Source organism: Cryptotermes secundus, unplaced genomic scaffold (assembly GCF_002891405.2).
Source record: "Cryptotermes secundus unplaced genomic scaffold, Csec_1.0 scaffold165, whole genome shotgun sequence".
Taxonomy (NCBI): Eukaryota; Metazoa; Arthropoda; class Insecta; order Blattodea; family Kalotermitidae; genus Cryptotermes; species Cryptotermes secundus.
The window spans coordinates 1,426,429-1,452,391 of record NW_019737087.1 but is presented as its reverse complement, the minus strand read 5'-3'; the positions used below and the strand labels follow the sequence as shown (position 1 = coordinate 1,452,391).

Below are 25,963 nucleotides of genomic sequence, written 5' to 3'. Positions count from 1 at the left end.
CCTGTACTTTGAAATTACTGACAGCCACAGCTGAAGCTTCAAGAATCTTAATGCTACAATTCGCCAACAGATGGCATTGCAGGGCAAAAGAAAAAAAGAAAATAAGTCCTAATGGATCCTGGACACAGTGTATATCAGTTTAATAAGTGGTTGTCTCTACATACGACATCCCACACTTTGAAATACTGTAATGTATTTGATCAATGCACTGCCAGGGAACAGCACTGTAAACACAATAAGAGCACACAACAGTAGAGCAAGCTGTGTTTTCCATGTGTCTGGCAGCTGGTGCAGAGGTGGTGACATCACACAGCAACAGTAGGTAGGGGTCACATGATGTGTGTTTACTGTTGGTTGATGTCTGTCCCTCAGCTATATAAGTGCGCAGAATTTCATAGAACAAATTGATGCTATGAACACCATGTGGAGGTGGGGCTGAATACCTCCACTGTGACCCTGCAAGTCGTAGGTGACGAAAAGGGAAGTAACAAATCTGAGACAGTAAAATATGGTCGCGAGTCCCAAGGTACTCGGACCTGAGAAAGACTGCGCTGGCAAGGACCAGCAGCATATACAAAAGACGGACCCATCCTCTAGTCAGAGATACAGATACAAGACAGTAACTGTCAAACGGTAATAATTAATATCTGGTCATGAGCCCCAGATGGGGCTTGACACCAAGACTTACTTACTGACTGACTGACTGACCGACCGTCAGTCGCAATGTGACTTTGACTTTGACTAGAGCGAACTGGAACCAGGAGTACAGAAAAGTACAGGAGGCTGGCCTGTGAGGATTTAATGTGATCTGAAGACTTTATGCATGCTATAGAGCAGTGATATTGGAAGTGTGTGATTTAGGGAGATTTTTATACTTCCTGCATTATAAATCTGTGAAGACCAGAGGAGAGTTCAGCAGTTGAGAATACAAGGGCGAGAATGGAGCATGTTCACAGTGAATTGTGAAGATTAGTTGATTACAGATTAGGACAGAGGAGTACAGAGTGACTGAAGACAAGATGACTTCATAGTGATTTGAAGTGGCAGTTTCGGGGAGGAGATCTGTTTCTAGGAGACAACTAGTAGAAATTGAGAATCCTAGTGCGCGTGCCACGGTGAAATACAAAGTGTAGAAACAGCGATAGCACTGCACTAATTGTAATCAGGAGAGAGTATGATTAAAAGAACTTGTAACCAAGCTGCTAATAAATCCAATCATCTGAACATGTGACAATATAAAACTTCTGGCATGCAGGAAAATGTTTCATCAGTTCTAGTACAGACATTTGAAATCCAAAATGTTTCTGTGTAACAATTTCACTCATTGCACAACTATACCTGCTGATGGTAAAGATCTTCAGAGCCTATGTCTAAGGATCTGTGTGATGCAAGGTAGCCAGATATTTCTCGGTGGCGTGATGATGAACTGGACAGCTGTTGGCGCTTCCGCTCAGATACTGCCATTTCCTACATTAAATACACAAAGAACATATGAATAATATAAATTTTCTCCTGGAATAGGTACGATTAATATAAAACACATTTAAGATATTAGAGAACAAAGGGATCAGATAATGGTCATGCTACTATGCTCCTCACAGAGACAGAGTGCAAAGTAAAGAAGCAAGCACTTAAACCCCAGCAACAGATGAAGGGGAGTGACCAGTTTCAAGCTCTAGGCGCTTGCCCACACCCAACAACAGTACTGAATAACAGATAAAGTGGGCCTTAATAGCTGGTCTGGACACTGAGGCAAACAAGGTAAGAATCCTGTCCCTTACCGGAACTTAGCTGTGCAGGCCACACCCTATCACTTCACTCACTGAGCCACAGCTCCTCTTGTATAAAACAACAAGAGGTTTTAAAATGTAATAATTCAATAGTATGGTATAATGAAATCCATATCTTTGAGATTTCGCTAGATTAAAACACACTGCTTCAAAACTAGTTTAAACAAGAACTTGAAAAGAATAAACCCAAACACTTGTACTGTTGGGCTAGGATCCTACATACTGACAAATATTAAATCAGGGGAAAGCTTGCTGGTTTCAGTGTGCATGCAGTACTAAATTTGATTCATATGGTACAGTCCAGCACCGTAGGTACGTGCATATGCCCCATACACAGATCACTCTGCCCTTATAACTAGTCACACTGAGAAAACTAACAATTCAAAGCAAACATACAGAAATCAAGTTTGGCAAATCTGAGTGATATCAGCTGATGTAATGTCTTTTATAAGCTATGGAAATCAAGGTAATAATCCTGAAAGGGCGCATTTGAAAAATGAAGCAGGACTTTGTGGTACTTCAACTTACTTCACTGGTGTTGCTGAGGAGAGTAGTACTCATGGAGTCAGCAACAAACCATTTCTGGCCCTTCATGACAATATTGTATGGTGGTTCATGAGTCTGACCAGAGTCAGACGACCAAACTGTTATTGTTGCACCCGGCTCAATCTTAACACTGCGGTGGAACTTGAATGAAGTCTCCAGATCTCCAGCTCGACGTATCAGTTGCCAGCCACTCAATACTATCTCCTATGAGTACAAAAATTTATATCAAAATATATTAATCCTCCCGCTGCCATTAACATGTGGAACCAGGCCACACCATAGCTCAAGTGGTTAGTCGCTGGCTTCCCACTGCGGTGGCCCAGTGTTTGGTCAAGTGGGATTTGTGGTGGACAAAGTGGTGCTGGGGCAGATTTTCTCCAAGTACTTCAGTTTCCCCTGTCAATCTTCATTCCATCAAATTCTCCATCATCATGATCACCCAGGGCAGGCTACAATAGGCCAACCAGTGGCCACCGTGCCAAGTGCACCCAGCTGGACTCCACCTCGCACTAAGCGAATTTAATTTAAAACATGTGGAACCTATTTACACAGACCTATTGCTGAACAAATTGAACTACCATGTACATCAAAATAACACTGTATATATCCCATACACTTATTAAAATGATGTGGCAACTGATATTATGGTTCACATTCTTATTGTGTTAATGATATATAAGTTTTCCAGTATATTCAATAAATCAATCTCTGTCTCTTCACACTAAATTTTTGTGTCAAGTTGCACTGTAATGCAAGGACAAAGTGGAGTGCATATATTACTTTGGGGCATGTGTCTGTAAATACATACAACTGTACTGTATTGATAATCTGCCCTATAATCTACGAATTACAAGCTTACAAACTCAAAAGCACATATAGTTAATTATTCACAAGTCATATGTTACTCAAATCATGTTTTTCAAATACCCTGGGGTATTGCACACATAACTCTATGGTTTTCCAATGGTATAAATGAGAGTGCAAAACAAAAATAAAATATGAAGAGAGTCGTCTTCTGGGTTTAGGCACCGTGTATTCTTCGTGTTTCCTGGACTCACTGGCCGTTCCCCCCCCTCCCTTAGTCACACACCAAATATGGTCTTAATCGCTCCCCACTGCTCCCATTGGTCCGTTCTCCCTAACCAACCCCCTTGCCTACTTCGTATATAAGCAGCGCCTTTCACATCCTATCACCACAGCTACTGCTCTCCGCATTCCAGCCATTCAACTGCTCTGAAGATGGAGGCGCTACGTTCCTCCGAAACGTCGGCCAACACGAAGAATACACGGTGCCTAAACCCAGAAGACAACTCTCTTCATTGTCATCGCCGTGAAAACCTCAAAACTAACAAAAATAATACATGTTTAAAATATACAGTGTTTCCTAGGCAAAAAGATTTCCTGTGTAAGACATCAGATTTTTTAAGTCCTACCAAAACTGCCATTAGGCTACTGTTAAATTTTCCTGCATACAGATCCTGCGAATAAAATTTTCCTTTCATTATCTTCTGACTATTATATAAAAATTTCTCATTTAGTATGTTTAAAATAATACTGATGAACTGAATATGGTGTGCAAGTTTGATCGTGTGTTTAAAATGCTTTACAACCATTGCTTCTCCATAGTCAAAATGTGCTGTAGTTGATAATCAATTATGGACTGCTACATAACTTATACTTAGACTGTTGACTGTTCATTTCCAGTTACACAGTTTTTGTAATTCTTCTTTATTATGTGTATCACTAAACATCTGTTTCCTCTCATTTCATTCACAATAGTCTTGTTTCATTGTCCAGTAAGCTTGGTGCCATACATATGCGTCTTTTCATAAGATCAATATGAACAAGAAACTACTATTATTAGCATTGTGGTGTAATTTAAATTAAACATGATGGTGGTTCCAAATTAAATAGGAAGTAATGACTGTATAGGACAAACTTAATATTATATAGACAATGGAAGCAAATCTAATTACAACACATGTTGAGGCATTTACAAAACTCTGGGAATAGATGAATTTGTTACTGGACTATAAAGTAACACACCAAACAAATGACTGCAGAATCATATTTAAAGAACAGTAAAATTATTCATTTGTAGAATTACATAATTTTGTCTAATTTTGTTGCCAGCAACAATTTTTACAGTATTTTTAGGCTGTACTATACTTCTTTTATTTATTTTTCAATATCTGTGAAGTAAAACACATAATCACTGCACGAGTATTTCCAAGGTGCCCTACTAATATATGTACATTCGTACTTTTTATAACTGAAATATCATGAAACAACTGCCTGAGATCAAAATATAAGAGCGAATCCAAAAAATGAACCTAATATTATATTTCCCACATGATTAGTTTTCCCCTTTAAGCTTCTTTCACTGGTCCTTTGATAAACTTATCATGGGAAAATGCACAATTTTATCACAATTATGTTTACTAAACTCAAATGCAATATACATAATATTCAGTTTACCTTATTGCCTTTGTTATGTAGTTTGACAAACTTTCCATCAGGGCAGACATCACTGATCTCAACTTCTCCTTTGGCATGAGATGTTATGTGATAATTAGATGTAGATGATTCCTCAGATTCCTCCAATGTGGTACGTTTCCTTTTACCACCACGCACTGGTGTTCGCCTTACAGGAGTTCCACGCATAACACGTATGCCTGGTGATTGCATGGGGCTAATGTTCAGCCTGGCCTCTTCTGACTCAAGCAATTTGCGGTATGCTGCAATCTCCAAATCCAATGCTACCTTGATGTCCATAAGGTCTTGATATTCTTGCAGTTGGTTAGCCATCTCATCACGAAGTTGCTGAAGTTCTGCCTCCAAGGCAGCCCTCTCGTCTGCGTGACGTTGCCGTTCAACATCTAGCATCTTCTCTAGGTCACGAACACGGATCTGAAATCACAAGGGTGCTCTTAAAATGGAATCTCAAATATTAAAAAGCTTCAAATGAAAAAGTAGCTATGTATGTGCTGGATAAGCAGCTGACCATTTCATGCAGGCAAAAGCAACTGCAGTTCTAATACGGTGTTTCTGTTTCCAGGCAGAAGTTTTGCTGCACTAAGCTTTCAGTTTATCGGGGAAAAAGGAACAAATTCTGGCATAACAGCAGACACTATATCTGTAATTCCACCAACAAACAAATCAAAATGGAAATGGAAATGAATTACAGAGTGTATCTTGATCTCTGAGCTTGCCAAACTGCACAGGTTCAACAGATGGAAACATATCAGCATAAAATGCTTTCCTAAAACCGGATCACTCTACTTCAACCACAAGGGTTATCTTTCAGTAATACTACCAGCATGTGCAGATGGTGATGCTTTATTTACTGCTGTCCACGTTGGGGACTTCAGCAAGAACAGTGATGGCCCCATGTTTAGGGATTCTACCTGCAGACAGAAGCTGGAGATGGAAGATTGTATATCCTGTTTCCAACTTCATTACCAGTGGACGACAGCTGTGAAACATTTCCCCACTATTTGGTACTAGGATATGTATATTTGATTACAGACGCTTTCATACCGGAAAATAATGTAGAACATGCATTTGGTTTCCAAAATGCCAATTTCAGATATCTGAGGGACCAGTATGCTGCAAAGAAGAAACTGTGAATTCAATTGTTAAAGAATCTGTTGTCCTCCACAATTTCATTAGAACCACAAAGGGCTCTTTTGTCATGGATGCAAAAACTATGCAGTGAATCAATCAAGCCATCATATTTTAAATGAAGATGATGAACGCAAAGATTATAGAGGGCACAGCGCCTGTGAAATCTGTGGATTGATTATTTCTCATTCTTAGCAGGAGCAATTTCATCAACTGATGATTGATTGATAATATTAATTGAATATAACTGATAATTAGATGACTAAACTAACTGCCAACTAGTATTACATAGCACGGGACGATCACGGTAGCCAAGCGGTCTAGGCATGCACTGTCTTTGCTCACTCGAAGCCGGGATCATGGGTTCGAATCCCGCTCAGGGCATGGATGTTTGTGTGCGTTTTTCCGTGTTTGTCTACAGGTAGAGGCCTTGTGACGAGCTGATCACTCGCCCAAGGAGTCCTACTGTATAAGATCTAGAAAAACCAAAGTGAACGGAGTTCATGGAGGTAGGCCTAGGCCCACTGGGGCTGTAGTGCCAAGGAATAAAGGAAAAATTACATAGCATGAGCCATACTGTATTATTCTGTGTTGCTTTTGCTTTAGCAGACCTATTCTGTGTTCAGATTCAAATCAGAGAAACATCAGATTCCATCTCATGAGCCATTCTTTCCCAAACCAATCAGTTTTGTTCCATCTAGCACATTCTGGGTGGGATATGTCATATATCTGGCTCCTACTAAATTAACTTTGTAAAAACAAAATTACCAGTTTCATCAACCTTTCATGCCATCTAAAAGAAGCAAATGGGTCACCGAAAGATGTCAGAACTGTTGAAATTAATATAACTATTCTGGAATACAACAGTAAGAAAACAGGCTTGTTCAGTTGCATGAAAGCTTGCTAAGCTTCTTAGTTTTCCACGAGTTGCACTGCAATCACACTGCCGTTTCTCAAGTTTGCACTGCTCAATTCAGTTCCACATGCTAAACTCAGTCTGACAAAATTTCTTCAAAGCTGCGGTTGTGTTACGGTTGCCAGTTTCCTTGATGTGCCCTCGCCCTAAATATAACTGTTGAATTGAATTGAATTGAATTGTTAGCTAAACACACACAGAAGTCTTCTATGTCTTCATCAGCCATTGCTTGCTAAAGGCTCCTAACAATGAATATACCTTTGCTTCTGTGCTCATGTCATTACCAATGGCCACCATCTCACAGCTAACTCTCAACTGCAAGTAAATGGCTTGTCCCACTGGTCCTGGTTATACAGTCTTAGAAGGGACAACACAGAAAAACACGACGTTACAGTCATTTTTACTAGCTCTTGTGAAGCAATCACCTGTGTGTTTACCAGTTATTGGTTAGCAATGGCGGCCACTTCTGGTTTCAGCCATTATATCACAACATATTTTCCATGCAAATGAAGATAATACTCATCTCTTATTAACATTTTTTCTCATACGTAAGGATATCAGATCAACAGTGAAAGAATGAAGAGACTGCTACCAGAAATGCATGGAAAATTTTTAATCATAAAATCTGAAAGGAAGCAGCCACACTGGAGATTAAGGCATAGATGGGATGAAAATAATTGCATCACACCAAAACAGGGTATGAGGTGTGGACAGGACTCAAGTGGCTCAGGGAAGGTTTCCATTGGCAAGCTCTTGTGAGCACAGCATTGAATCCTCTGATTCCATAAACGGGAATGAATATTCTCATCAGTTGTGCATTTACCTTTTTCTCCGGATTTGGCCATACGCAGACGCATAACAAACAAGACAGACTGGAACCTGGCTATGCATTAGATACCTTTAAACAATTTAAGTCTGCGGGACCAGATGGAATTGTACCGGTGCTTTTGCAGCAAGGGGCAGAACACGTAGACCCACACCTATGCCGCATGTTTAGAGCCTGCATAGCATACGGATTTATCCCTATGACCTTGAAGCGAGTTAAAGTAACATTTATTCCTAAGCCTGGGAAACTTTATACCGAGGTTAAGACTTATCGTCCTATTAGCCTGTCATCTTTCCTTTTGAAAATGTTGGAGAAACTAGTGGATAGACATATTAGGGACGGTGCACTGAAGAACTATCCTTTACACTGAAACCTATATGTTTACCAAACAGGTAAACCTACTGAAACAGCACTGCATATGTGTTAACACATATAGAAAATGCTACTGAACACACGGATATTGCCCTTGGAGCATTCCTTGACATAGAGGGAGCTTTTGATAGAACCTCATTTGATACAATACGACAGGCTGCTGAAAGGCATGATACTGAGCCCACAATATGCAGATGGATCTGTGCTATGCTGGAAAGCACGAATATAAATGCTACATTGTCAGGAGAGTCCCTGGGGGTGACTACAGCCAGACAGTGCCCCCAGGGAGGTGTGCTGTCGCTTCTGCTGTGGAGCCTGGTCGTGGATGATGTTTGGAGGCTCAACAGCAATGGCTATTACACAGTAGGATATGCTGATGTCACAGAAATCCTAATTAGTGGGAAATTCCCTCTAACTGTGTCAGAGGTCATACAAACAGCCCTGGGCACAGTCCAATAATTGTGTGAAAAGAATGAAGGTGTCTATCAACCCATGTAAGATCATAGTCATACTCTTCACCAGGAAGAGGACCATAAAGGGGCTTAAAGAACCGATCCTCTTAAAAAAATGATCCAGCTATCCAGTGAAGTCAAGTGCCTTGGAATAACATTATACAAAGAACTAACAATTTAAAAAACAGCTGGACGGGGCTATTACTAAGGCCTATAAGGCCTTCTGAACATGGAGAGGCATGTTTGGAAAGACTTGGGGACTGAAGCCAAAGGTGGTATATTGGATATACAATGCGGTACTAGGACCCATAATTACTTATGCTAGCACTATATGGTGGCTAGCCCAGAGTTAAACTCAAAAATGTCAGGCAGAACTTGGCAAGCTGCAAAGGATGACCTGCTTGGGAATCACAGGGGCAATAAGAACAGCTGCAATGGAAGTTCTTCGACTTGCAGGTCGAAGCGGAGGCCAAGATTGGAAACTATAAACTTTGTTGCAACAAACAATGGAAACCAAAATTTGAAGCTTTTGGACATGGAAAAAGAGCCCACCCTACAGATGGGGTTTGATAAAATGATACCGAGACATGTCTATGATAAACCCTTCATGATCAGATTCCCTGATAGAAGTGAAATGGAAGAAAGGGTTTCAGCCCGATAGAAAGGGGGGACTAACTTGGTATACAGATGGTTTCAAGACACACACACACACAAAAAAAAAAGGCATCGGAGCTCAGGTGTATTGCCATGGCACAAGGAGGAAACTTAGTTCTAGCCTTGAGCAGTACACTACAGTATTCCAGGCAGCAGTATATGACATCAAGGCATGTGCAGTCGAGAATCTACATATGAATTATAAGAATAGGGACATCTATATTCATCAGATAGTCAAGCTGCAATCAAAGCACTAGGCAAACACCAGATCACCTCAAAACTGGTCTGGGACTGCCACCAATCCCTCATACAACTGGCCAGACATAACAGAGTTCAACTAATATGGGTACCAGGTCATGAGGGCACTGCTGGCAAAGAAACGGCACATCTACTGGCAAGAACAGGATCTGAACATCCGTTCACAGGACATGAACCAGCCTGCAACATCTCAGTTGGAGTTGCCAAGAAAGTGACCAGGAACTGGATGAACAGAAACCACACAAAACAATGAGAATCCAAAACTGGACTCAAACAGGCAAAGGGACTTATACCACGGTCCTTAGCCAAAATAACGAAGGATCTGTTGGAATTAAACAGAGACCAATTAAGATGGATGGTAAGACTGTTCACAGGTCACTGCCACCTAAAAGGACATCTGTTCACACTGGGACTGATAAGACGATCCCACTTGTGAAAAGACCCTGAAAGAAGATGAATCAGCTACACATATTCTATGCAACTGTGAAGCCATACCTCATTTAAGATTTTGTCACTTGGGCCAGTTCTTTATGGAACCAAGTGACTACTATGACACCCCCACAAATAAAGTCCTCAATTTAATTCAAAGTGTAGGATTAAAAGGGAGTTAAAGGGGAAACACAACAGATTGCTGGTTACGGTGCAGGGGCTGGATTGTGGCCCACCCTCCCTTTCTCTCGTATGCACGCATACCTTCTTCTCAAGGAACATTCTGTTCTACGGAAGGATACAGGGAGTTAACTAACTGGCCACATATTAAATAGGTTCAAGAATGTATGCTAGCTGTTTGTAATTTTAAATGCCTATGATTAAAAATGTCTTATTGGGTCAAGGCAGGGCAAATTCTAATTTTGTGTGTGTGCCCATCTACAACACAAAGTGTAATTCCAAGGGACACTTACTAGAAGTGCAGCATTGGCTGATTCAAGCTCCCCAATTTTGCTGTTATATGCATCGAGACGGGAACGTGCTTGCCGCAGTTCATCTACAGCTATGGAAGCAGCACCACTGTTTCTCTGTGCCTGGCTGGTAAGGTTCTTTATCTGATAAAATAAATAATAATATAATAACTACTGGTATGTACCAGCAACATTATCATTAACTAACAGCATCTCATACTGTGCTCAATTAGGACACAATGAATTACTTTCTATGAGTGAAATCCAAAACTTATCTGACTGATACCACTGTTTAATCTTATGACAATTCTAACAGACGTTATTAACATGGTCAGACTCGGCTGGAAATTCAGCACACATCATCTCTATGTACACATTTTACCAGAGGAAACTTACTGTTACCATAATTCTTACACACCTGGAAATTTTGATATTTCAGCATAACTTTGTTGCCTAAACTTTTATCTCCTGACACTATGCTGTGGAGCAAGTACAGCATAAAGCTAAACAAATTTCCAACAGAGAATATAAGAATAAGAAAACAGCATTGAAATGTTATGCATCTGAGTCTCAATATAAACATAGCATCAGTATAACATTACAGACCAATAAAAAATACAGGAAATATTACATTCAGTTAAAAGGTTCATGTTACCAGCACAACAACATAACAAAACCAAATTACATTACAAATAAAATTCTGTATGCATGGGCATACAAAAATTACCCTTTCACCACATGGCTGTTTTGGCAGAACAGTGAAATTAAATCACGACCCACTGGGCAACAAGTCTCATGACTTACATCAAATTTGAAATTTCCAGACAGAAAAAATTCAGAAAATTCAACTATAAAATTATGCGCAGTATTGACTAACATTACTAAACAGCACATGCTGCATTAATCAGCAGCAAACTCATCATGTTCCCTTTAATAACTTCAAATCTCACATTAGCTTTCCTCAACATTTAATATTTATGTCTGAATATTTCGCCTAATTTCATATTTACTACTATACATCCAAAAACATGCCATAACAGAATTTCACCTACCTTGTTTTCATACAGCAATTCAATTTCTTCTCTATTAGCTCTCATTTGTGCCTCATATTGATCTCTCAGTTCCTGAAGAGACTGCTGCAACTTCGCCTCATACTGTTCTGTGAGACGTCCATCAATTTCACTAATTTCCACCTGACGTCGCGTGCGAGTTTCAGTCAGCTCCTGGTTGTACACCTGTTCCTTGAAACTCAATTCTTCCCGGAGACTTTGCAAGTTGTTCTCTAAGTCTATTCTTGCAAGGGTCTCGTCTTCCAAATGCTTACGCAACTCTTCCACTTGCTTGCGCAATTTCTCACACTCTTTCTCCAGATCTTTCAAGTCATCAGTACTTTTCTTGCGGTCTGCTACTGCCTGGTTATACTTGGCACTCAGGTCTGACACCCGCGACTCATACAGGGACAGACTCTTCTCTGCAATCCCCAGATCCTTCGTCTTTTTGTCCAATCTGTAACATACACCATTGGTATGGAATGTAACTTTAAAGATATAAACAGAAGGCACTGAACTAGGTGATGTTCAACATGAAGATCTATTCTGTAAGTGCCCTTATTCCTTTGGAGCCTGATATCCATCTAAATTACAGTTTCCACATTGCAGAAAACACACTGCACCTATATTGCAATGACCTATAATTTAATGCTACAGTATTACAAGGCATAATCACAGTTTATTTTGAGAATCATACTAATACCGCTGAAGTGTTGTGAACTAGTCAACAGCATCTAAGGATAGGCTCCACAGGTGTGCTGTTATGATTTCGGATTTCATTATAAAACTTATTAATCAGGTGAATAACTATAAACTGACCGCTTAAAAACACTGCACCATGGAATCAGTTGTACAATTAAACCTGCTACAAGTAGGCCTAATCTTTGATGAGTGTCTCTGAATAGAACACACAAATTCTTTCATGTAAATAAATATACAAGACTTGACTCCAAGTACTCTTCAGCATGTTGGTGCTAATGTAATTTATTGAAAGATAAAATACATGNCAAAAAACAACATTCCAGTGATGGAACATCCACCGTATTCTCCGGACCTAGCACCGTGCGACTTTTTTCTCTTCCCAAAAATCAAGTCTGCGCTGAAAGGGACCAGGTTCGAGTCCGTGGATGCAGTGAAAGCAAAAGCGACGCAACTCTTGAAGAGCATAACACAAGATGACCTGCAGCACTGCTTCCAACAGTGGAAAATTCGCATGGAGCGGTGTAGGGATCGGGGAGGGGACTACATTGAAGGGGATAACATTTCGACTGTCTGATTTTTTTTTAATAAAGGGTTAGAGCATGAATCCGGTTTCTTTATTGCCACACCTTGTACAGCACATTTTCCAAAGAGTACATTTATAGAGAAGTAAAGTTTCAATAGATAATTCCTTTCAAATGACAGAAAAAAATAAAAACAGCATACAATGAGATTTCAAACAGGAGTATGAGGAAGAAGTGTAAAAATTAATATTGGAATGTTCCCAGACTAGCTCAAAAAAGAAATGCTGGCTTCATTTACTCAATTTTGGTTGACATCTCTTTCAAAACAGTCTCCTTGGGAACATATACAGTGATCCCATCGTTTTTTTCCATGCTTCCGAAGCACAACGGAAGTCATTTTCCTTAATGCTGTCAAGTGTCGCTTGTGATTCCCTTTGGATGTCAGATACTGTATCCAAATGACGTCCCTTCAGTTTTATTTTTAATTTGGGGAACAAAGCATAATCACAGGGGGCTAAGTGTGGTGAGTAGCGAGGATGGGGAATGATAACCATGTTGTCGTCAGTCACAAACTCTGTGGTTTTCAGGGACGTGTGGGTGGGAACATTGTCGTGATGGAGTAATGTGGCATATGTTCAAATTTTCTGTTAAGATCACCAGACAAACTCCATAACTGTTTCCCATGGTGTCTGTGAGTTGATGACTTGTTCACTGACAGTCTTCATGGATGAGATCTCATATTTTTTCAACATTTTCTGTCATTTTGCTGGTGCTTGGTCCCCCTGAATGTTCATCATCTTCAACTGACACTCAACCAGCCTTAAAACATTAATGACATTCAAAGACTGCTGTCCAGCTTAAAATATTTCTTCAAAAGCCTCATGAAGCATTTCAGGGGTTTCAGTAGATTTACAGAGCTTCTAGTGAAACTTGATGCAGATGCGCTGCTTGATTTTGCCATCCATCGTAGACAAAACGAAACACGAAGTCGAAAAAGCACTTGTGGAAAAATAATGCGTGTTCACAGTGTGGTGTCACGTGGTAGACTGATGCAATAGGCTTTCAGAAGTGTGATCTTGGCCTCTGCTCTCACCTTCTTTCACACAGGCAGTGACAACATTAACAGTCTGGGAACTTTCCGATACCACCTCATACCTTTCACTCATAACCAATATGGATAATAGACCCTACAATATTTTGGGGGAGTCTTGATTTTGAATTAATCGATTTGGAATTTCAAATATTACCTTTGGGAAGGGCATATTAAAATAAGAAACACTGCGACAGACTAATCAATTATCATGTTCTGTCTAATGCAACATGGATGTTTAACATTCAATTTGTTTTATTGAAATTGAATGTTATACATTCTCTGTGTTGCATTAGATGAACATGATAATTGATTAGTTTGATCATGCAACAGGATGCATTCCATAGAGACTGACAGACTACCTTACACTTTCAAGGTGGTCATGAGGAACAATGCAGAAAGAGTAATTAAAACTTACTTTAGATAAGCTCAATCTATTTCACAATGCTTTATTCATTCATTCACAGTGTGATAACAGAGGCCGAGCAGACTGAGAGGCAAGTGAAATCTACTTATCGCAAGACCCAACAGATACCATACAAATACCAATATAACACACACCAAGAATTTAATGGGAAGTAATCATTTTCTGTACAAGTTTCCATACTACTAACTTCAAATGTGTTCACCCAGTCTCCTCTCCAGTCCCATATGTTATCAACTGATACACCAAAGTTCACACAATACAGTGTTTCCCATAAATAACATGACCCCCACCCCACAAAGAATCAATCATAAACTGTTTCCTTTACATAGTATACTATACTTAACAGACTTACAGCACAGACAAAACATACTCAAACAAAAGATTTCTCATTCATTCATGACCTACAACATAAATCATATTAACGCAATGTATTAATGCTCAAATAGTGAAGCCATTGCAAACTCCATGAAGATGAGCACTTCTTGGGAAGCCGCAAATTGTGCAGCTGCTCAAGAACTTCCCAACATTTCACGGAACCTGAAGGTGCATTACGGTGTTCACAAGAGCCCTCCCAACTGGTCCCTATCCTCAGCCACATCATTCGAGTCAATATCACTCCATCCTATTACTCTATGATCCATTTTAATATTATCCAACCACCTATGTCTTGGTCATCCTAGTGGTCTCTTTCCTTTTAGCTTCCCAACCAAAATCCTAAATGTATCAATCTTCTCATTTATGCTACATGCCCTGCCCATACCATCCTCCCTCACTTGATCAGTCTAATTATATTCAACAGAGTACAAGTTATGAAGCTCCTCATTATGCAGCTTTCTCCAACCTCCTGTCACATCTTCACTCTTCAGTCCAAATATTCTCCTCAGCACCCTGTTCACAAACATCAACAGTCTGTTGTTCCCTTAATGTCAGAGACCAAGTTTCACACCCACAGAGACCCACAGGCAAAATTATATTATATTACATTACATTGCATTCCCTTGATACGAAGTTAGTCAAAATGACTGTAGGATGTCGAATATGTCACATAAGTACAAAAACATATGTACAGTACAACTGAAGTTTTCACATAGGAAACCCAAGAAAACACAGTGGATACACACAAGGCTATTAAAAAACACAACAATCCTGTGAATTTCTGCTAATTACACAGCCTTTAGATGGACGTGTCATTTTTTTAACAATAAATATTCATCAACAAAGAAGAATGAGCGCGTGTTAAGTATTGTTTTAGTGATATTTTAAATTGTGTTTTTTCATTCACAAGATTTTCGAGATCTGATGGCAGATTATTGAGAATTTTGAGCCAAGCATATGTGCTATTCTAAAATCATGAGAGGTTAGCAGATGGTTTATTAAGACAGTGCTTGTGTTAACATTGTGTACATCTGCAGTGATCTGAAAATGCTCTTCTTCATATGCAATGAAGATTATTAATGAAAATATATATTTACATGGAAGAGTTATGATCTCTTCTAGAATTACAGGATCTGAAACTCATCATGATTCTAACAATTCTTTTGCAATATACCGTATTTACGCATGTATAGGCCGCGTGCGTGTATAGGCCGCAGCACAATTTTCAGACAGAAATTATAGAAAAAATAATTTTCTTGGAATATTATTTCAGGAGTAGAAATTATTCCGAAATTTGGCAACGTTAATTTTTTTTAAATGAAGTGTGATTTTGAATATTTCGAATATAAGCCGCACCCCAGTTTTCCTCTTGAATTTTTGGCAAAAAATGTGCGGCCTATACATGCGTAAATATGGTAAATACCTTCTTGTTATCATATGAATTACCCCAGATTATTCAATACTTCATTTAAGAATGAAAGCAAGCAAAATAAACTGATTTGTGTGTCAACATTGCTGATATGCAACACAGATCTCACTGCATAACATACATACTTTCAAATCAAGTGACCGATATAGTTCTTCCACTTTAAATGATTACCAATATGTAAGCCAAGGAATTTTGAGCTTATTGCCTCTTCTTTACATTTAATGTTATATCTAATGTTTAATGGATATTGTGGTGAGTTTCTTTTTTGTTATAAATTTTATTAATTTGCTTTACCTAAATTCAGGGACAGCTTGTTTGCAGACAACCATTTACTCATTTGATAGTATGCAGAATATCATCTAAATTTTAGCAGAAATTATGACACTCCATGACCTATAGTCCAAAAGCGAACTATACCGACCGCCGCTTGTAGGCGAATTAGTGCCAACTTTTGCAGATAGAGAGTGTCACGTGGGCAGTGCAACAGGTCCCCACTGCCATTAATCTCAGTTTTCTAGACCAGAGTCACTATTTCCTTGAAATAGCTTCTCAATTATCCTCATGCGGTAGAAAGGACCCTGTTCCAGACAGGGGGAATCGAACCCGGGACCTCTGGATCTGTAGCCAGAAACTCTGACCACTAGACCACAGAGGCGGTCAAAATTATTACACTAGTGTCACAAATATTATGGGTATTGATGAGTTGTTTATGTAGGAGGTGAAGGCAGGTAATTTATATGAATTATGAAAAACAAAGGGCCTAAAATTGACCCTTGTGGAACTTCATGCCTTGTTGTTCCTCAGTTTAAGTATGTACTTTGGATAAATTTGATAACTTTAGTTAAATCTTTTGTTTTCTCTGTTAGGTACGATCTGAACCAACCTGCTCTTGCTCCTTGAATGCCAAAGGATGTTAATTACACAGTCAAAAGCTTTTGCCAAACCACTGAATATTCCACCAACATGCAACATGGAATCATTTTTATTCTACACGTATGTACAATTTCATTCCGAATATGAAAACCAGCTTCAAAGATATTTAGAGAAATTATATAAAGAAGAGTTAAACTTATATTATGTATCCTTAATCTTTAAAACATGTTCCCATATTTTATTTTCCAACAGATATTGAAAATGAGCAATGGTCTCACTATTTACTTTTCTAGTTCTCTGTTTCAAGGGTATTAAATTTACTTTTGAAGAAATATTATTTATTGTAAGAAACTGAACATCTTGATCTGAGAGTTTGTTTACTATAGGAGATTTGCACTATTTATAAACATATTATCAATGACTGTACTTGAGGAATTTTGAATTCTTGTTGCAAAATTCACAGTGTGTGTGACACATTGTATGACTTTATTATAGAGTTTCCTTATTTTTTCTGTTTACTTCCATTTCAATAGTTTATGTTTATGTCTCCTCAGATTATAAATGCAGACTTTGTATTGCACAGGTGTTTCAACTTGCATCTGGTCACCTTAGAAATTTATTACCATCTCCTGAACGAGCTCTATACAAGCTTAATATAATTAGATTATTTTAGTTACTAACTGGATTGCACAGATTTCAAAATCCTGCTCCTTACAGTGATGATAAATATCAATTTTACTGCATTGCTGATTTGTCTTCACAACAGTATACACACACATGCCCTCACCAGGCTGTTTGGAAAAAGCTGGAGCAGAATAGGTAATCATTCACTGTGAGGTGAAGCAGCTCCTGTTCAGCCATGTGATGCTCACTTAAATATTATATGTGAGGGTTTATGTTGTCTACTTCAAGAATGTATTAATTCATCACTTTTTCTTCTCAGTCCTATGGCATTCTGGTCAAATACTGNTTATTTTATATATATTGTACATCTGTGCTTTTGAATTCAATCTAAAAAAGAAGTTATAGCATGGGTTAGAACAGGAATACTTGTACTGCTTATACCTGATGCACGATCATCAACAAGCCTCTTGGTAACAAGTTGTGTGAGCCTTTTCTTCCCTTGAGAGTTTAGGTGCAGGCCATCTGTAGTGTTATCTTCCCTCACAACAGATGTTGTGTCAATAACAGCAATGTATATAAGACATATCATGCCTCATTAGGGCCCGATTATGCTGTAGATTCATGCTCTTACCCCTTCCATTAATCTATGGCTTGTCATTGCCTCTCGAAGAGGCTGACAAATCCCACACCAGTGTTTCATGTCCTGTCTGCAATGAAGTTGAGATCATTTTCAACTGAATAATAACAGTTCCTCTCCAGGCTGTTTCCTGGCCCTCCCACTACAATATGATCCTGCTTGGTAAGGCGTTTACCAAGTTTCCTCATATCAACATCCTTTACAGGAGAAGAATTTGGGTTTAAAATACTACATGTCAAATTTAGTTCCCAGGTTTTCTTTAAGCAAGGGGACCATTCCCCAGTCATGACTGCTTTCCAGTAATAAGATCTTTCTTGTTTTTATTATTCTATTTCTTCACTGTGAATGGTTTTAGTTCCTTGCCTTTATGCTTCAACAGAACTGGGGTTTACAGACCAACTTCCAATACATTTTCTGTCAGTATACTAAATTTGTTGTTCAGTTGAACTTGACTAGCATCATTTGCAGTGAATCTATGGAAACTGAAAATGTCTTTTTTTTTTCTTTTGGGTAATCACTCAATACTGTTCCACACTTTGCTAAATGTCTGCTTCATGTAAGTCCTCAAAACACAAAGACGCACAAAATGTGACATTATGCCCCTAAGTATGAGCTGACTGATCTCTTTTTCCTCAGGCTGCACACAACAAACCTTCTTTTGGTTTCAATGATAGACAAGTGACTTAAGTTTCCTTGCCTCTAGATGAGACAACTCAGCAGAAAATTAACCTATCTTCCTTCCTTGTGTCACAGGCATACACCAATAATTCACATAATTTGTATACTTTATGTCATATCATTTGGAATAAAATGAAGGAAAATAACTTTGCTCTTCAATTTTACAATTAATTCATAGATTGCAAACTGCTTAATAGCACTGCATACTTTGATGAATCCTGCTTCAAATAATTTAAAACCCTTCTTATACAGTTCTCCATTCCTGTCAGAAGCATCCGTCTTCCAAATGTAAATATGGGAGGATATGAAAAAAATCTATTATGCTATATGGTACCAGAACACAAGTGTTCATGGCAGGATGAGTCCCTAGACCTTCTGGTCTTCTTTCAGTGCATCATGTTGGCTGCGGCCCACGTTTAGAACCAAGATATGAAAGAGGAACATGGGTCATCACACTCAGCAGCACAGAACTGATGACAGCAACAATTGGCTTCTTTAACAAGAATTNGAACTCCACTTTCTTCCTATACAGCACTACGAGTGCTTGTTGTAAAGATTAGCCCTCAATTCTCTGAAATTTCCCTAAAGTTTGGATTAAAAATATATACACGTAAAACCAGCACGAAGTACTTCATCGTGTACGTGCGATTACGCCATATGACGCATAAAAGTCAGAACCGGGGACGTCACCCATAATTCATCCCTGCATGACGTCATGGTCATTCATTAAACACCGTGACGTGAGAGTCTATGGCATGCAGAGTTTACAGTACCAAATGCCTACAAATTAAAACCATAATGTAAAATCCATCTGCCTATTCTCAGGAATGACGACACACATAAGAACCGAGAAAAGTTCTTGGTGGCAACACACCTGAACTTTCATCAGAAGCAAAATTCGATATTTGCTGGCCGATTATGGATTTTTCATTCATCAAATCGTTGCTTAGCAACTGCAGTTCGGTCACGACAACTATATGTAACCCGTGCTGCAATGAACATTCCAACACGCGAATATAACCTTACGGAGTCCTGGGTATGAGTTCGAAAGCACGTAGATGTATACCAAGAAAAGCANGTGACGTGAGAGTCTATGGCATGCAGAGTTTACAGTACCAAATGCCTACAAATTAAAACCATAATGTAAAATCCATCTGCCTATTCTCAGGAATGACGACACACATAAGAACCGAGAAAAGTTCTTGGTGGCAACACACCTGAACTTTCATCAGAAGCAAAATTCGATATTTGCTGGCCGATTATGGATTTTTAATTCATCAAATCGTTGCTTAGCAACTGCAGTTCGGTCACGACAACTATATGAAACCCGTGCTGCAATGAACATTCCAACACGCGAATATAACCTTACGGAGTCCTAGGTATGAGGTTCGAAAGCACGTAGATCTATACCAAGAAAAGCCAACTCTCCACATCGTTCGTTCATCCATTTCCAGTAAAACAAATGTGCAAGGGGGATTAAAGGAACTACAAAAGCATCAGAGAGTAGCACCAAATTATTCCACTGCTTCACAGACGGTGCTCAACATAGTTATAGCCAATAAACTTTACCTAAAACATACGAGGTTGTGTCATGATCATCATTACGTTTCCATTAGAAAAGATACTATATTCCGTTCTCAATACTAAAATCGCCACCCCTGATATCTCGTTCAACATTCATGATTTTCATTCCGTAAGGTTGCCTACTCAAAGCATGACGTAGCCACACAGATCCCTTTACCTCACTGACGCCATGTTTTCTCATGGCAGCATATGTCGAGCTCCAGCCCCTCCCCCTCTTTTACCCGCCAAATTAAGCGTCTGAACGATCAAGCCACGGCTGGTGCGAGTGCTGCAGCAGACCCCACACACCGCTAAGCGGGTGAGTAGGCTCGTACAGGGAAATGACGTTGCCCAATCACATACCTTCCATTTTTGAACCTTCCTATCAACTTTACAGCATCACTATCAAATAGAAAAAGATGGCGCAAAGTCTTAAAACCACAACGTCTCACAAAGAACACTTAACTGGAATGTCGCTAGTATACGCGGTCATTGTCCCACCTCACTGGTTGCTGTTCAACCGACGTCACACAACGCTGCGTAACGGTTCAAAATACTGATGGCGTAACCAGAGTACGATCCAACAATTCGATTATACTTGAGGAGGAAAAAGTGTGCAAAATAGCACGAGCAGTCGGCTGATAAACTGAAGGCTAAATGTTAAATGTCTTTTAAAATACTTCTCATCGAATGCTTGCGTAACAAATATAAATAATTATGGCACTAGCACAGGTCATAAGATACTCAGCAACTGTCATCTTTAATCAAATATTACTATTCTACATAGTTTCTCAGAACACGGCAAAAGGCTTGTACAGTTCCAATAACCGCATTCTATACTTTTTTTTTTACATTACAAAGACAAAACGCACGCATTTCGATTACTTTGATTTGGGGGGGGGTGCCTACAAGGTAAGGTAAGGTAAAGTAAAGATTTCCTTGTACCAGACCGTGAAGGCCCATAGGGTTGTGAGACGATGAGGGTCCCACACTATCTAGACAATCGGCTCAAAGATGGCGATAAAGTTGTCAGCCTTACGCGGTTTACTCCCCAGGAAAATTATTTAATGCCTGGTACTCATTTCTGTTAGAGGCTGAGTAAACCCCAGGGCCTAGTGCGGCCGGAAGGATTAGGTCAACTGAAAAAATCCAATGACCTCATCGGGACTTGAACCCGCGAACTTCCGGCTTGTAGCATAGCGCCTCAACCAACTATGCTACCGCGTGCCCCACAAGGTGGGGCGATAAGATTTTAACCCGCTGCGAATGAAAGTCATTTTTAAATGTCATTCATTTAAGTTCTCATTACGGTTCACTGTTTAGAAAATTGGCACACGGCATAAAATATACTTTTATCTCAATCACCATTCGTTACAACATGTATCTGACCAAATGTATGGGAAATTGGTTTGAATGCAGTGTGCTTATGGCTTTGCAACGACACATCTGTATCTAAATAGTCAATTACAAAATAGCAATGATCGCATTTCAAAAACGTGTGTACTCAGAGCAACCTTCCCATTGGTTTAATGGTTACAGGCGCTGCAGCAACTGTAATAAAGGCGATAACGGACATTATGTAATCAACAGCAAAAGATTTCCGGAAGAGCGTGCCCCTAACAGTGTGTACACTTCCGATTTACAGCAAGCGAAAGCTCTCACGCTGAATCTAGCGTGGATATGAATTCAAAACTCAACGATATTGATCCTGGCTGGTATACTGAGATGCTTCTGCAGTATCTGCACCACAAGGCACACATTCTTAGGGCAATGAAGCCATTTTATTAGACACCATCCTATGTAGCAAGATAAAAATATTCGTCGTTATATTTTCTATTATTTATCGTGTACGATTTTTAAGACAAAGAGATTTTTTTATTTATGTATAGTTTACTTCATGGCGTCATCTGTAATTCGAATTACATAGCGTCAAACGGTAGGATGATTAGAAACGCTGAATTTTAAATGATGTACAAGGAAATGGCCGTCATCGGACTTAGTGCTGTGGAATTTGCCTAATGAATACCGGGATGACGAGCAAGAACTCAACAGCACGTTAGATAAAACTGAATCCAATCTCATTTAATCACAAATGAAAACTCTTAAATCGTTTTTTCCCCAATATTTATCACATCTGAGCCCTGCACAAATATGTATTATTGTCACCCGCGTTTATGCTACACGATGTTTAGAGGAAATGAACATTTGTCGAACACTCGACGGCTAACCACAATATTTATGATATACATTTCCGATTCTAGGCTGACGGCGAAAATAGGTTGCTCAGCTGCAGATAACAATAGTTTCTGATTCAATCTATGTAAAAGGTAACGTTAAATTCAGGTCGGTGGGGTGGGGTGAAGGCTTCGTATCTTGGCCAAGGACAAGCAGAACGCGCACGATACATTTCCATCAACACGACCCAAAACTTCATTCTACTGACCTAAAAAGGCTATCCTGGAATGAAATTAATTCAATCCTTATGTCTGGGGCCCAATCAATGAACCAACTACTCTTGTCTTTGTCCAGGCGTTTAATAACTATTTTCTATTACCGCTTGCCTACGGTAACCACAACTGATTTATTCCATTTTGCGACTACGCGCCGGTTAGTGCGCAACTATAACCATGAAGCTGTTGACATTACGGCCGAAGCAGCGATGACGCCATCTTCTACGAATGACGCAATGAAGTGGCATGACGTAATGCATATTTTCGTCTCAAAAGCTTCAACGCCGCACAAACTCGACCTGCCGCTCGACATTCAGGCCGGCAAATTGTGGAAATTCACTAAAGAAATTTCAATTCCAATTGGCATATCTGCAGCTTAAGATATCTGTACTCATCGTTAACAAACTCATTAACTGCAGCTTGGCGTATCTCTGGACAATGACTAATGCTGTCAGCATGACCCTTCAAAGGGAGCTGAATAACTACTGTAATACAGTATGGAATAAATACCGAGAGTGCCACTACTTAAACAATATGCACATATGACTACAAAATACATACGCAAATATGAACTGAAAAAATTGTGAAGACAGTCTCAACTTACGCAACAGATGCATTCCCAAAAGTGGTTAACATTACCCAAATTCTTGCTAGTATTGTTACCACAATTTTCATTGCAAATACGTAATTCAATTAACTTCAACACCATTTATTTTTGTTAGGAGCCGGCATAGCGTACTCGGTATAGCGACTGGCTACAGGCTGGACGTCCGAGCGGTTGGAGTTCGAGTCCCGGTAGGGTCAAGAATTTTCTCTTCTCGTTGTCCCAGCCGGCTCTGGGGCCCACCCAACCTCCTATCCAATGGGTACCGGGGGTAAAGCGGCAGGGACGCGAAGCTGACGACTCACCTATAGCTAATGCTGAGATCAAGAAAATTTGTGGATCTAGACATCCACTCCCCCTTAAGCCTTAATGGCGTAGTGCTTAATTAGTTAAGATCAGGCATAAATTTACCATGTAGTTTTGCTGTCTGCAAGCCCTAACTTTTGTTGTAGGCAACTGACTAAATATGTAAGTTCTGAGGTTTTCACGGCGATGACAATGAAGAAAGTCGTCTTCTGGGTTTTGGCTGACGTTTCGGAGGAACGTATCGCCTCCATCTTCAGAGCAGGTGAATAGTTTGTGAATGCAGAGAGCAGTAGCTGCTCTTAAGATGGAGGCGATACGTTCCTCAGAAACGTCAGCCAAAACGAAGAATACACGGCGCCAAAACCCAGAAGACGACTTTCTTCAACTGACTAAATAATTTGCAGTATTTACTAATATAACTAAATAAAAAATACGAAGCCATACAAATGTAATTATTAATAAAAGCCGACTACAACCCACACAAAAATTTAACCAGAGCTGTTTTATGGATAATTATTTATAAGAAGTTGTCCGGGAAGGAAAAGATAAAAATGGTGGCAAATAATTCACTTCTGACATGATCTGGCACACAGAGACTATGACTAACCAAGGAATGGGGATGTAACATTCAAAGGGATGCAGAAATTCAAGTAGGGGTGTTTAAATCTTCAGCTTCATCATCTGCACAGTTTATTTTTAATTTCTTATTTAACTTCATTTTTTTTCTAAATCGAAGCCACAATAAATAGTCTTTAAGTCACCACTCCATTTGAAACCGAAAAATCAAGATTCTTGTTTTGGGAAAGCCATACACTACCGCAGACCCCAACAACAATTTTGGACCCAGCAGATGTCCAAACATTTTCTATTTATATCTGAGAATGGAAAGCACGTTAAGATCTATCCACAATTTATAATACAATAATTAAAATTTGTTTCATACATATGACAGAAATAAGGCAAGAATGTAAAATCACTTTATTTTGGGCAAGTTTTATTTGTAACCTGTTTGGCTAGAGCCTTTTTGATTCCACTCCTCCGTGCCCTTTAGCCCACAAGTGAACTATACCTACCGAGAGGCTGCTGCTTGTCGGCAAAGTTATTGCCAACTTTTGCGGATAGAGGGTGTCGCGTGGTGAGCGCAACGGATTCCCACAACCGTTAATCTCGGTTTTCTAGACCGGATTTTGATTCCACTACCAAACAAAATTCCAAAGTATAACTGGCAGGTGAAGTGACAGAATCTTCCACCTTAGCCACTCAATGATTTGTGGGAAGCTCCAAGATCACACTGGATTATACACAGCAAAACAATTATTAAATTTGTAAATACAATACTTCAGAATTTCAAATTCAGTAAATTTGTCTAGAGAGTGGGAGACAAGAGATAATAATCTCAGGATCCCTGAAATGCTTTTATATCATGCCTTCATCTTAGAATGCTACGTGAAAAATCACTGAAAAGTTTGATTCCTGTATACACTACTTCCTGATCGTGAGATTAGCATGTGGTTTGGGTAAAGTTGTCCGTGTGCTTAACTAATTAAACATTATGCCATGAAAGGATATGGGGGGGGGGGAGGTATAGATCTACATTTTCTTGATGTTGGCACTAGGTGGAGGTAAGTGGTCAGCTTCACGCCCTGGTCACTATTTTATTTCTGCTGGTTAGTAAAATCTGCTACTTACTAATTATGAGAAGGGGGTTGTGATCTTTAGCACTGTGGTTTATAAAGTTGGCACTGGTACCCTCAGGAGCCATAAAGTCATGACACAGTAACCACATTTTAATGTCAACTTCAGCTGAAACAATTATTTTCAGCTGCATTTAATCATTCCTTCCATCAGTATCATAAGACCTGTTAATCCAGACACTAACAAATCGTAGCAAATTAGCTCTCACTGTCTACTGGCATTATTCATCACCAAATAAAATCGTACAGCATTTCATTTTTAAAACTTATTTTTTACTCACTGTTTTGGTAAGGTGCTAATTATGAATCAGTTACTCATAAACAATAAAATTAATTGGGAGTCAGGATTTCTTTAAAATCAATACATCAGCTTCACATCAAAAAGTTTGGAAACCACTGCTTTAGTATGCATATGTATTCGCTGAGGGGATCGCAACAGAGGTACTGTTTTCAAATAAGATAAAATTGTTCATGTGCTTAATTATATACAGGGTGTCCCAGGAGGAATGTGCCAAACTTCGGGAGGGTGTTCCTTATGTTAAAGTATGCCGATATAACCCAAAACACCTATGTCCAAAGTTGAACGGTTACGGAGATAATGGCC

At 39.3% G+C, this 25,963-nt stretch overlaps 1 protein-coding gene across 1 annotated transcript in view; it reads right to left on the bottom strand.

Moving 5' to 3' along the window:
- Positions 1-25,963, bottom strand: part of LOC111870048 (lamin Dm0) — a 34,103-nt gene that overhangs the window by 5,174 nt on the left and 2,966 nt on the right. The window contains exons 2-6 of the mRNA XM_023862006.2: positions 11,390-11,843; positions 10,341-10,481; positions 4,815-5,246; positions 2,319-2,540; positions 1,339-1,467 (exon numbers count right to left, since the gene is read on the bottom strand). Of these exons, the coding sequence (XP_023717774.1) occupies positions 1,339-1,467; positions 2,319-2,540; positions 4,815-5,246; positions 10,341-10,481; positions 11,390-11,843 (1,378 nt within the window). The remainder of the gene's footprint in view (positions 1-1,338; positions 1,468-2,318; positions 2,541-4,814; positions 5,247-10,340; positions 10,482-11,389; positions 11,844-25,963) is intronic.